The 13,201-nt window shown below is 38.4% G+C and overlaps 1 protein-coding gene across 2 annotated transcripts in view; it reads left to right on the forward strand.

The window, feature by feature from the left end:
- chchd6a (coiled-coil-helix-coiled-coil-helix domain containing 6a) overlaps window positions 1–13,201 on the forward strand; it is a 64,800-nt gene that overhangs the window by 33,402 nt on the left and 18,197 nt on the right. For both annotated transcript variants that reach the window (XM_039652949.2, XM_039652950.2), the window contains 2 exons: window positions 581–651; window positions 12,896–13,031. In XM_039652949.2, coding sequence (XP_039508883.1) covers window positions 581–651; window positions 12,896–13,031 — 207 coding nt within the window. The remainder of the gene's footprint in view (window positions 1–580; window positions 652–12,895; window positions 13,032–13,201) is intronic.

A 13,201-nucleotide genomic window follows, 5' to 3' on the forward strand; every position in this document is an offset into this window, starting at 1 on the left:
TACAGTTACAAAAATCGGTATATACATTGTACTCCTCAAGCCGGACAACTTTCTAATTCATAGTCATTAGCTCGGACCAAGAGGAAGTCAGATATTTTGGTTTGAATATGGTGAGCCTCTCTCTGAGCCTACGTCCCTGTATGGAAAGCCCTATTAACATTTAAAAGCTAAGTTTGCCTATCCGGAATTAACATTGTAGATATCAACAATGTCTTTCTGACTAGTCGTAAATTACATTTTGGATAGTTTGTATTATCATTTAAGATATCTTTAACGTAATTGTGACTAGTCGAAACGACAGATAGAGTATGGCAAGCCGTTTTCTCTCTTCCGATGGCCTTTTAAGAAAATTTGCACTACAGAAGTTTGGAATCAATATGAAATGATTATATTTTTGAATGAAATTGTAGTTTTTGGACACCAAATATCACCAATCATTAAAAAAAACTGTTCTGTTTTATACTATTCTGTCAGCTTTGTTCATTGTATAATCCCCCACTTGCATTCTAGCAGTCAGTTGATTGAGATATTCGGATGAAGGTTCATCTCATAATCAGTGTCTTCATTGTTTGTGTTGCAGAATAAGGAACGCTTCAAGTTGTCCGCTGAACAGTTTCACACTGCTGCAACAAGGAGTGAAGCCAATATAAAGTAAGAAGAGACTACAAAATTGTCACTTAATTATAATGCAGATATTTTAAGATTAAAATGAGCGTTAGCGACATCTGCTTATGTTCAGGGCAGGATTTAGGGTTAAGGAGCGATTAAAAGTTTCTTGCAACTATTTTTTATTTTTTTATTAGATTAGCTAGAAAAATTGCTCACCCAAATTAGAAGACTTCAAAGAGATTTTTTTTAGTTAAGTGGCCGGAAAAGAGAACCTAGTTTAAAGGTTGCAAGTTTAAAAATGTAATGCAGACATTAACTAAACAAACACGCCTGAGAAAAACAGGTTATTTTGTTCCACTTGATAACAGCCTCATAATAACCTTGACTTTCCTGAATAGAGATGAGACTTTTTTTTTTTTAGTGCCTTGAAGATGTTTCATTAAATTAATGATCATGTTGCCGGCAAGGTAAGCCTTTCTGCGGTCCTCTAGTTTACTTCCTGAAATACTCTATAATTGATGATAGGGTCAAAAGCAAGACACCGTCGTAGCCTTGTTCCAGTGCTTTCAAAGGAATATGGCCTGGTTTCTATGGAGATAGGTCATTTCTGTCCCTTCTCGGCAAGTAGAATGAAAGCAAGTGCATGTGGAAGGAACCGAATATGCCAGATTCTCATTAACGTAAACGCAACATCCGAAGAGCCCCCCTCCCCCCAAACATCGATTATTATTCTTTGCTATCAACTTCATGTTGTGGTCGCTATCTGTCTTTCTCTCACCTCTCTGAAGCCTGGTGTGGAATTGGCGAAGTTGAATTGCACATATGATTTTATTAAAGCCAATTTCTTTCCTCCTATGCAGGAGACGCAAGCATTTTGTTCTCTCTGGGTTTGAGTGAATCTCCAGCTGCTGTAATTAATGCAGATTGTTTATAGCTCACCATGACCCCTCCGCTGCCCAGAGCTGCTCGCCATTCACTGAGGCTGACAATTTTTCTAGTCACTCTCTCTTTCCTTCCCACTCGCCACAGTCTCTATCTCTTTCCAGCCATTCACTCTATCTCTTAATGTATTTTCCTTATTCGTTTTCTCATAGGCATTTCAGAAGATTCATTGAACGAATCTTACCAGCTCCAAGATAAATCAGATCATTACCACATTTGTTGGTTTTTGGGGGCGGACAAAAAATGTAATGGTTAACTGAAAAAAGGTTTCACTCTGCATCCTTAGCCTATCTTGGCCAGGAGGACACTCCTGTAAAAGATATTTAAAGTCAGTGAGGTTATCTCCTGGTTAAATAAAGGCTAAAATTGTTGATTGTTGATCATCTCCTAACAAGGCTTTGGCCATTGGAGAAGTGGAAGAAGGTCGCCTGGTCCTAGTCCTAATTTCTCTTACATCAAAATCTGGCTGTCTATATGTTTACCTTGGAAAGTGATTGCACCAGGATGCACTGTGGGATGACAACTAGCCAGTGGAGGGAATGTGATGGTTTGGGCAATGTTCAGCTGGGAAACCCTGGGTCAAGCCATTCATGTGCTTGGAGCTATAAATGGAGTTATAATCCATTGTAAGCATGGCCTTTATAGAAAATGTTACTGAAATATTTCTTGAGCAGAAAGTCAGCATATTAGAATGATTTCTGAAAGGATCATGTGACACTGAAGATAGGAGTAATGATGCTGAAATGCCAGCTTTGCCATCATAGGAATAAAGGGCATATTACTGGTATTTTAAATCTAAACTAATGTTTGATTACTATATTGTATTTTTCATCAAATAAATGCAGATTTGTGAGCACAAGATAATTTAAAAGAGAAGAAAGAAATCTTACCAACGGTAAGCGAAGAACGGTAGTGTATAATATTTCATTTATATTTTATTTAAAATATTATTAATAATAGCTTTTCAGGTAGCTTTAATACCGTACCATCTGTGCTCCAAAAACCTAAAAATTTTGCACAATTGACTAATATAATCACATGTTTGCCCTGTTTAAGTGCTTCTAAATACAAAGCAAATGTAAACTACCTCTGCTCAAGCAAGGGTAGATGCTCTTTATTAATATTCTTTGCGTTTAAAAAAAAGAGAGAAATAATTTAGCTTTCAATATGTTATTCATCAACAGATTACATGTGTAAATTTCCGAAAAATATTGGCTGATTTTTATTTTTTTTTTATTTTTTATATAGCCTAGCTGAAACTGTTACAGTTTAATAGTCCTTTTATTGTTTTGTCATTTTTTCGACAACAAATTTGCTAAAAAAGCATTGTTAACTAGGACTGGCTAGCTAGCAGTTATAACTAGAATCCAGCTTTATTTTCCCAGTTCGATTTCAGATTCCATGATAACAGCAGTGAATGATTGGTGGATGTCTTTACAGAGAATCCACTTTTTAGATACGATTTTTTACCCTCTTCAGAGCGTGTGGTTTGTCTATTTTGAAATGGATTTTACATCAAAATAATTTGCTCTATGGATATTTTTGAAAGCCATTTTTCTACTGGATCCCTTCTGACATGTATAGCTGTTCAGCCGAACCCCCCACAGAACAAAGCACTGTGGGAGCTTTTGTGCCTTAGCTAATTTTAGGGAAAGGAGGGCAATCACTCAAAACATTAAAATCCTGAATTCACCAGACGACTCTTAAACTTGACTTTGTTTGATAATACAAAAATAACACTTTTGACCGTTAAACCTGCAGATGGCTTGTGGCTAATTCTCTCCCAGCATGCTTTGTGCTAGATTTAAAGAGGGATTTGAAACGATAATCTCGCAAGGCCGTCCCAGTGCGCGAGGTATCGTGTAGCATGGCAACACGCCATTGAGCTCAGTTCGTCAGATCGAGTGTACGTGATTTACGTGTGTAAGTGTTTGTGTTAGCTTGTTTCCTCTCCTGTCCCTCTCGAGTCTCACAGGTTTTGTACCAGCTGTCGGTGAGTGCCAGTCTTAGGTGCAAAGATGGCAGAGAGGCGAGTGCTTTGAGGTTATACAAACGATGTTGGCACCTGGGTAATGAGCTTCCCTCTAGGGACTTCTCATCTGCCAATCAGAGCACAGAAGAACATCTGTACATGACTACTTTAGTTTTTGTGTCTTTGTTGGTAGTGTATGACCTTGTTCTTTTACTAAAACAGCCGAGCTGAAAGCAGACCGAGGCCATGTCTTTAAAGTCGACATGAAATGGTGTTCGGAACCCTTTTTACTTTTGTAATGAGATCGTGAATCGGGATGAAAAAAGTGGACGTTTCGTGACGGAATACAGCCAGATGTCTGGAATTGAAAGGTTAACACAAAGAAGTTTGTTTATGTCCAATGGATTGTAGTTGCAGTTTTTTTTTTATGAGTGCAGTTTTTTTTTTTTGAGAAATTCAGAGGTTCACAATTTTAAAGGGGTCCTATTATGCTTTTTTTTACATTTTCATCTTTTTTTAGTGTAGCTTTGTCAAAAATTTAGATGTGTATCGATTGTGAAATATATAAAACGTTTCCAATTCTCCTTTTTTTTAGCTGCATGTTCTCACTCTCTTCTCTCTGACACACCGGCCTCCTCTCACTGACTTACTCATTCACTCCGGGTTAAATAATGTTTGTATTGCGCTTGATTTTACTCATTCTTGCAGGTTTTGTGTGTGCACTCACTGCTGATCTATATAAGTGGCACTCACATAAAGCCAAATTAATGTATAAATTCAAATTAACAAATTATCTGTATGGCGGTATATATGGCGTTTTTTTCCCCGTGGTATCTAATATAGATATTTTTCAAGGTATTGAAGTTGGAAATCCCAGTATTGTGACAACACTACTTTAGTGTGTATGATGTTGATGTTTGAGCATGAAAAATGTCTGCAGAGTTACAACGCACAAAGTCACCCCAAAGGGAGTTATTCTCTATAGCAGTGCGCACTGTTTGATGCCTTGATTGTAGTTTTTCTTACAGGGATGTAAACCTCACAATATTCCTCATTTAAATGATAATTTCCTCCTAAGGCATACACAAAAAAGTGGGTGAGGCCTGGTTGTAGTTAGTACTGTTTAAACACACAGTTATGGTAAGGGACGTGACATTTCTGACTTTGTGCATCCTGTTATTACTAATCTGGGGGTTAAAATTGACAGTGATTTTAAATTTGATAAACAAATAAATGCAGTTGTGAAATCCTGTTTTTTTTCATCTTCGTCTTTTAGCTAAAGTTAAACCGTTCTTGTCTTTTAACAGTTTTGAACAAGCTATACATGCTTTTATTTCATCTCGATTAGACTACTGTAATGCACTCTATACTGGTATAAATCAAAACGCACTTTCACGATTACAGTTAGTCCAAAATTCTGCAGCACGACTTTTAACAGGAACCAAAAAACGCACACACATAACGCCAATTCTCGCCTCATTGCACTGGCTTCCTGTTCGTTTTAGGATTGATTTTAAGATCTTATTGTTTGTTTTTAAAGCTGTAAATGGACTGGCCCCAACATATATTGCGGACCTCATTCAAATTTATGCACCAGCTAGGTCACTGAGGTCGGAGAGCCAGTTCCAGCTCGCTGTTCCTAAGACAAGACTCAAAACTCGAGGGGACAGGGCTTTCTCTGTGGTGGGACCAAAACTTTGGAACTCTTTGCCCCTCCATGTTCGAAATGCCTCGACGGTTGAGAGTTTTAAGTCTCGTCTAAAGACACATTTTTATTCCTTGGCTTTTAATCCTGCGTGAGTTGTGTGGTCTTTTTGATGTCTGTTATTATTTTACTGTATTCTTAGACTGAGATGTTTTTATTTTGTTATTTGTTTTTATTATATGCTAATTGATCTGGATGTATGAATCATCTGTGCAGCACTTTGGAAACTTCCTGTTTATAAAATGTGCTATAGAAATAAACTTGGATTGGATTGGATTGGATTTCTGAAACGCGCACAAAGCGGTTGACCCATCACAACACATTGGTCCAGCAGACCAATCAGAGCACATTATGCTTATCGGAAGGAGGAGCTTCATATATATACCAGAACTAAATAGAGCGTTACAGACAGACTTGAGAAGAGAGGTGTTGAAACAATGTAAAATATGATTTTTTAACATTTCAAGGATGAAAACCTATTCTAGAACACCCTGGAAAAAGAATTTGACAAAGGGCATAATAGGTCCCCTTTAATTTTAAACATGCATTGATGAATTGCACACAAAAAGACCAAGAATGTGCGTTAACAAAGTAAAAATTAGATAAATTTTAATATCCACGCTGAGTTTGAATTTGAAAGATTAGAAATTGCAAATCTGTTCTTTCCTAGATTTCTGCGCCAGCTTTGTACAGTTTGTTCAGTCTGTTCAATCCACTTGTTGGCAGTTATATTTCATTGAGCTTTAGCAAGCATTTTTGCTGTTCTAGCGGCGTGGAGCTGATGTTTTAATCCTGGTTTTAATCCCCGAGGTTACAGCAGCCTCCAGACCCCCGACTTCTGGAGCATGACAAGGCCGCCGTTTAATCCTCATGCGCCTCTCTAGCCTCGAGCGGTTCAGGGTCCCTCTGTCGCTTGCCTTTCCAACACATGGAGTTTGAGACGGCCACGGCCCCGCGGCCATCCTGCCCCGTTCCCAAGCGAGGAGTGTGGTGGATCTGATATCTTAAATTGAAAACGCCTGCTGAGGAACTGCGATCCAGCCAAGGCGAACCACCGAACCTACAGGGCAGTTAAGAAACCGCTGGACCTGTCAATCAGGGATATAGACTAGCAGTGCAGAGGGGTGGATTGTGTTTGAATGTGTCTGCTAATGCTGAGCCTTACTGCGTGTAGTTGTTGGTTATTGTAAGTAAGCGAATGAATCTCACACAGAAACATCCTGGTCATTTTGCACACCAAGATCAAAATAGAAGATAGAAAAAGCAACTTTGACTGAAATAACCACTCGTTTCAACCGAGGTATGCAGAAAAGCATTTGTGAAGCCACAACACGCACAACCTTGAAGGCAGATGGGCTACAACAGCAGAAGACCCCACCGGGTACCACTCATCTCCACTACGAATAGGAAAAAGAGGTTCCAATTTGCAAAGGTTCACAGAACCAGTCAGAAGACCCAAATCGAATCATACGATTTCGATGTTGTGCGTTTGAGCTGGCCTTCAATTGTCAAGCTGCAAGTTTTTTTCCATCCTAAAAAAGATGGAGGAGTATAACAATAATTCTGCCCATTCTAATGCTAAAGAAAATCGTTACAGTGGCAATGACAGGATTTTGCGAGTAGCGTGTAAACACAACACTGTTTCATATGCTGTATTATATATATATATATATATATATAACTTCAGATGCAAAAACATCTAAGTTTTATCTCAATAAGTGTGTGTGTGTATCATTGCATGACTCATTAAACTGTTTCATTCAAAAAACATAGATTCATTCAGGAAGTTCTCTCAACTTATTTTTGCGTTCTATAGAAAAAATAGCATATAGTTTTGGAACAACATGGTGAGTTGAGTAAATAGTCTGAGTAAAGTCAAAATCTCAAAAGTAAAGTCTCAAATCTCAAATCAAAATCTCAAATCAAAAAAAGTAAAGTCAGAATCAGTAAAGTAATATCTCTTTAAGAAAATGAAGCAAACAAGAATAGTAAGAAAAGAAATGCATCTGGTCATGCTTGGTCTACCTTCCTAGTAAACTTTCTTGCTCTGTGGCAGCCAATTATATAGCCTTAGCCAGGCATTTGTTGTTGTTTTTTGCTATGGGCGATGTTTGCGGTCTCTCAGAGGAAAGGCTCTCATTAGAGGAGCTCTTGGCTGGAAGGGTGGGTGGGAGTGTAGGACGACCAGACTGTGGGTCATGAGTCGTGCTTTAGCACAGCCACAGTAAAGCACATAATCAGAAGTCTTGTGCAACACAAATAAAATAAAAAATCAGCAGTGGCTTTTTTTTTCGCTCGTAAAAAAAATACTTTTTTCACACATGCCAGAGGTTTCTGGTTTGAATTCTGATGATACTTATCTTTTGGCTACCTTTTCTCACCTTGCTATCTTCGCTTCATTTAAGTAATATAAATAACTTTATTTGACCATGATGAGTCACCGTCTCTTTATTTTGTCTGCATTTTGATATTTTCATGTCATTTCTTTAAGCTAGCAGCATATATATATATATATATATATATATTCAATTTTAATGTCAATATAAATATTTAGCATCTTTTATAATAATATTTATATAAAAAATGTATATGACTGTTAGCATTATGCACACTTCATTAATATTAATAATAATGTCCATGTTAATATTCAAATTAATAATGCAACAAAAATAGCCAGTTTATAATGTCTGTATCATAAAAAAATATGATTTTTATTATTGAAATTTATTATTTTTCATTAGTTACAGTAATCTAGGGTTCATCAAACAGGGTTTTGTGAGATGAAAACCTGAAGCATCCAACGCATTCCTTTCATTATAATTATATATATATATATATATATATATATATATATATATATATATATATATATATATATATATATATATATATATATATATATATATATGCTGCTATCTTAAAGAAATGTCATGAAAATATCAAAATGCAGACAAAATAAAGAGACGGTGACTCATCATATATATATATATATATTTTTTAACAGTACTACTACTACTAATAATAATTGCATCAGGTAAATGTGAACATTATATTTTCCATTATATTATAGAAATATTAACTTAAAATCTCTTCAAGGGTACTCCAAGTACAACATCTTAGGTGTTGTGCTGACAAAAAACATTTCAGAACCCCTGCATTAATGTAACGTCTCTTGAACTTCATTTGGCAGCTTTTGTCACCAAATATTCATTAGCTGGTGGTCCACTATGGCTCGACGAAGTGAACAATAATAGGAAAAGGACCGCTTTCTTATTTCAATTCTGCTTATTATCGACCCTCAGGACTCTAGTAGTGCCCTAGTAAATTGTTGAAATTACTTGCGTTGCAGGGTCACAAACGAGTGCATTGGTTGAAACTAAGCCAAAATAACAAATAAGGGGGTCTTTGTTTCCTTTCTGGGCCCTAGGGGAATAGAACCACACTTGGACAAGAGAGGAAATGAAATTAAATCATATAGATGACCTAAGGTAATAGCGGCTTGCTATTATCATCAAGGTCGAAGGAATGAAATAATCAATGAGGCAAAATAAAATTAAAATTAAAGCAAAAGGAAATAAAGTGATCAAAACACGGGAATGATCTGAGGTCAAGAGTGTTCAGTGGCATTAGTGACTAAACTTTGGATTTGCTTTGAGCCACACTATAGTGGGTTGTAGCGGTTGTTCAAAACCACATTGTGTGTCCCTCCAAAGCTTTAGTCAACATGCCGATGAAAATTCCTACGGTTACACGCGTTATTCTGTAGTTAGTTACGCAGTTTTCATGTAGTTAAACTTAAGTTTAATTAACAAGGCATCTGCGAAGTTCGTCCTTAACGGTTAGCAAGGAGTATTCCTAACCCTGTGAAGGTAAACTTTAGCTAATAAGAATGGTAAACATGGAAAGTGAGTAATTTAAAACCCTAACTGGTGTTGAGAAAGTATTCTAGCATACTTTGCGCTGTGGAACACGAGCGGTGAGTAAGGGTTCCCGTAAATGATGCTAACTCTTAACTGTGGAGGTTATTCAGCTTAGCTTATGTTGGATGGGAGCTAGGTAAGGTTAGCTTAGCCTAAGTTAGCTTGATGCTAAGCTAGGTTAGCTTAGCCGGAGTTAGCTTAGTGCTGGGTTAGTTTAGCTTAGCCTAAGTTAGCTTGATGCTAGGCTAGCCACCCAGGCTGGTTTGCTTACAAAAGTGACATTACAAGGTAACACTTCCTGTGACAAGTTGTTTGGCACGTCATGCAGTGAAGTCAATTAAAGAATGGTCCTCATTTGACAGTTTTACACATACTGTGTATATACACATACATTTTTAAAGGACCCAGGTGTGCTGAAAGTTAGATTCAAGTAGTGTGATTTTTAGGAAGAGAGCTCTACACTGCTGCTTTGTGACCTTCTGTCTTGAGGACATGTCAGACAGCTTCCGCACCCCAACAACCCCTCACCTTGTCACACCAGAGTAACATCTCCTCTCTATACCTGTCTCCATGCAGCGGGCCGGAGGTTACGGAAGTGTGCGTGACTGTTGAGCTCCGCCCGGTGATTGACTAGAGACGAGAGAAGTGACTCCTCAGCACTTCAGAGACCGCTACCCCGTAGAGAGGTGCAGAACTCTGGCCCGCCGGTCTAGCAAATGCGGACCCTGCCTACAGAAGTAATTATCAGCTTTGTCAGATCCCTCCGAGCTCTTCTCTCCTCTTTTCTCTCGCTCTCTTTATCTCTTTTTTCCTCCCATCCTCCTCTCACCCTGTCAGGTTTAAGTGGGGCCCATCGCTGCGATAAAACACCGGCCCCTACAGGTGAGATTGGACGGGTGGGGGGGTGGTGGGGGTCGGTCAAGGAGGAGAGGGGAGGAAGCCCGTGTTCAGTCAATTGAAAAGCTGTCAGAGTGCGAGCGAGCCCCTGGAAGGAGAGTCGACAAGATAAGACGAGGTTCTCATCTGCCAGCTGAGCTCGAGCGAGGTCAAGGCATTGGCGCCTTTAATCTAGTTAATTTTAGACCCGCGATTCTGAAAACATGTCGAGCTTAACTCCGGGCTGATAAAACCTTGTGGCCTTCGTGTTACATCAAGTTTGATTTTGTGTGGTTTTTTTTTATGTTCTCCACTCGCTATTATTTGTTTATCTCAGTTTCTCAAGCATTCAGACGCTAATCCGAGTTGGAGTCGCGGAGATTTCCGTAGTGCGGTAATTCCAAAGTCTTGTTTTCTCTTATCAACAAGAGCTGATTGGAAATAATTAACGAGCGAGCGGAAGCTAAACCTCCGCGCGGTCTTTTGGTATCTACCAATTTTCAGCTAGCGCACGGCTCCTTAGCATCAGAATAATGAGCTTGTCTCTCCAAGTTACAAGCACATGCTCCTACACACAGAATGTGTTTTAAGCTAATTTAATCTTTTGTAGTTGCTTTTTTTTTTTCTTTTGCATTTCATTTCCATATTTTTGAATTACGCTTTGTGCGTTTCCTGCTCGGAAAGGTTTCTGAAGTCGCGCTTTGTTCTGTAGCACTCTGCTCCGTTAAGGAGATTACAAATAATAGACCAAATTCTGTTAATTAACATTTAATCTTTAAACGCCGTTTTATTTATTTACAGATGTGAAATGAGGAAACGAGTGTCCCTTAAACAGGCACGGCTTCTGCTCTTCAAAGCAGAGCAGTTAGTAAGCAGCTCGGCTAATATTTTTATTAAAGACCTCACCTTCAATTTGGTTCAATTCAGTTCAGCCTGGGTTTGAGCAAGCCAATTTTCTGCTTCAGACTGCTTTAATAAACCCTCTGCTCTATCAGAAGCCTCTGTCGTTCCTGATGAAGGCAGTTTATTTTAAATTAAAGGAGAGTTTCTTATCTGGCAGAGCTAAGAATGTGACTACAGTAGTCGTTCTTCCTTCCTTTCGCGGGGTAATTAAAACAAAAACCCGCTTTCGGCGGCTGATAAAAAGATGGGATCTGATACGTGGTGGCCCACTAACGTTGCGCAGATGTTCCATTGATGGAAGTCGATTCCCTTCTCTATTCGGCCACATCTGGTTACTCCCAGTGACCATAAGACGTACAACCCTGCTTGAAAGGGGATCAATGGATTGGCGTATCTCTACCCTGCGTCAGTGTGATGGCAATCGTTGATGATTTAATTGAAGTTGCAAGTGAAACCTAAGCTAGATTGAGGCTTTAAATCGCCTTTCAATTAAGCAGGATGTCAGTCGATCGCCTGAAAGCCGCAGTCCCGGTGAAGCTGGAGGTGGATTCAAGGCTTCACTTTGCTTAATCAGTTTAGTGATATTCGACATGACACCTGGCTAGCTGAGCTTTCGTCAACTTGACGGCAAGAGTTATTAGCTTGAGTGGATAGACTGCACTATAAATCCCTGTTTTGTTGGCTTAGGATATGCTTTGAACAACTTTTCCATGTACATTATCCATTTTATCAGTCAAGCCCATCAACAATTTTTGTGGTGTAACGCCTAGGTAGATCACTTTAAATTTTATTGTTTTATTAGTTTATATTAAATGCCACGTACATTAAAGTTAACTGACCTTTTGTATGATAGCTTGATTTCTAACAATTTCTTAGTTAAATTTTGTTGCTTTTTAGCAAAGATACTTGCAAAAATCTTAATTCCTTTTGGATGCAGCTTTATTTTATTGTTTTAGAGTATGTTTTGAACATCACATACATTATCAGAGTCAATCATTTTTATATTTTTTACTATAGCTGCCTGATTGTGTGCTATTAGTTTGCTATAATATAGCTGAGCTATTGCCAGTTTGGCTGTTGATCTGAGTATATAAATCTAAATTTTTCACTTTTTTATTTTTACTAGCTAGTCTATCTTTTGTTAATTTGACAGCCATATTGATTAGATTGGATGAATATCTTTATAAAAACCTTTTGTGGTTTCCATTTTATTTTCTTAGTGTGGAATTTGTCTTAAACACTGTGTACATTATCCAAATCCAACATTTGAATTGAATTCAATTTAACAATAGCTTGCCTGGCTTTCAGATTGGCATTTGAGGACAATTAGCCTGATAAACTCTAATTTGGCTTCAGTTGTATTGTATTACATTTTGTGCTTTTTAGCAACGATACTTGCACAGATCTCACCGCATACATTATTTAAGTCAATAACCGTCATTTAGCCGTCATTTCAACAATGGCAGTTCAGATTCGCGTTATTAAATTGAGTGAAGGTGCTTGTCTGAAGTGAGGATGAATGACAGATTATTTGCCGCTTTTTTTTTTTGCCTTCAGGGTCTACTGTACAGATGTACCGGGGAGTTTGTCGGGTCTGTTCCCTGCCTCCTCCTCCTTCCCGCTCGCTGGGTTATTTATCATAGTTGTTCTAGTCACTGCCACTCTTGACACTGGTGTTATTAATGAATATCCACTCTGCCGGTAATTCAGTTTAACCTGTCTCCCTGCATTCATTCATTCTACTAAACCATCCACAGGAAGAGCGAAATTGAGGAAGGGGTGGGAGGGAATGAGTGAGTCATGCGACTGTATTTTACCGCTGAGTTTGCTTTTTGGTTGCGCTTCATATAAAATATTTACTGTCACTGCATGCACAATCCTGCCAGGATGTGTAGAACAATATCCCTCTGCCTTTGCACAAGTTAGACACTATTGCCCTCATGATTCCTTCTCATTCCTTTTCCACAGGCCGCGTAATGTGGAGCCGGTGTGTTCAAACCTGCAATCACAGATCCTGAACTGCTATAGAGAAAACCGCGAGCAGACGCTTCAGTGTTCTGACCTGGCCAAAGAGTACATGCAGTGCATCAATGCGGCTAAGAAGGTAAGAAACCCTAAAGATTTAGCTGGACTTGATGGTAAAGTTTTTGTTTAGAAGCATTTGTGACCTCAGTTCAACTCTGAAGTTTTTAAAATATCACAGTCCAACAAGCATACACTTTTCAAGCATGCATTGAAAAGCTTATTAAATTAATAAATATAAAACAATCTTGT

This window comes from Pimephales promelas, chromosome 20 (genome assembly GCF_988280905.1).
Source record: "Pimephales promelas chromosome 20, fPimPro1.hap1.1, whole genome shotgun sequence".
NCBI classification, from domain to species: Eukaryota; Metazoa; Chordata; class Actinopteri; order Cypriniformes; family Leuciscidae; genus Pimephales; species Pimephales promelas.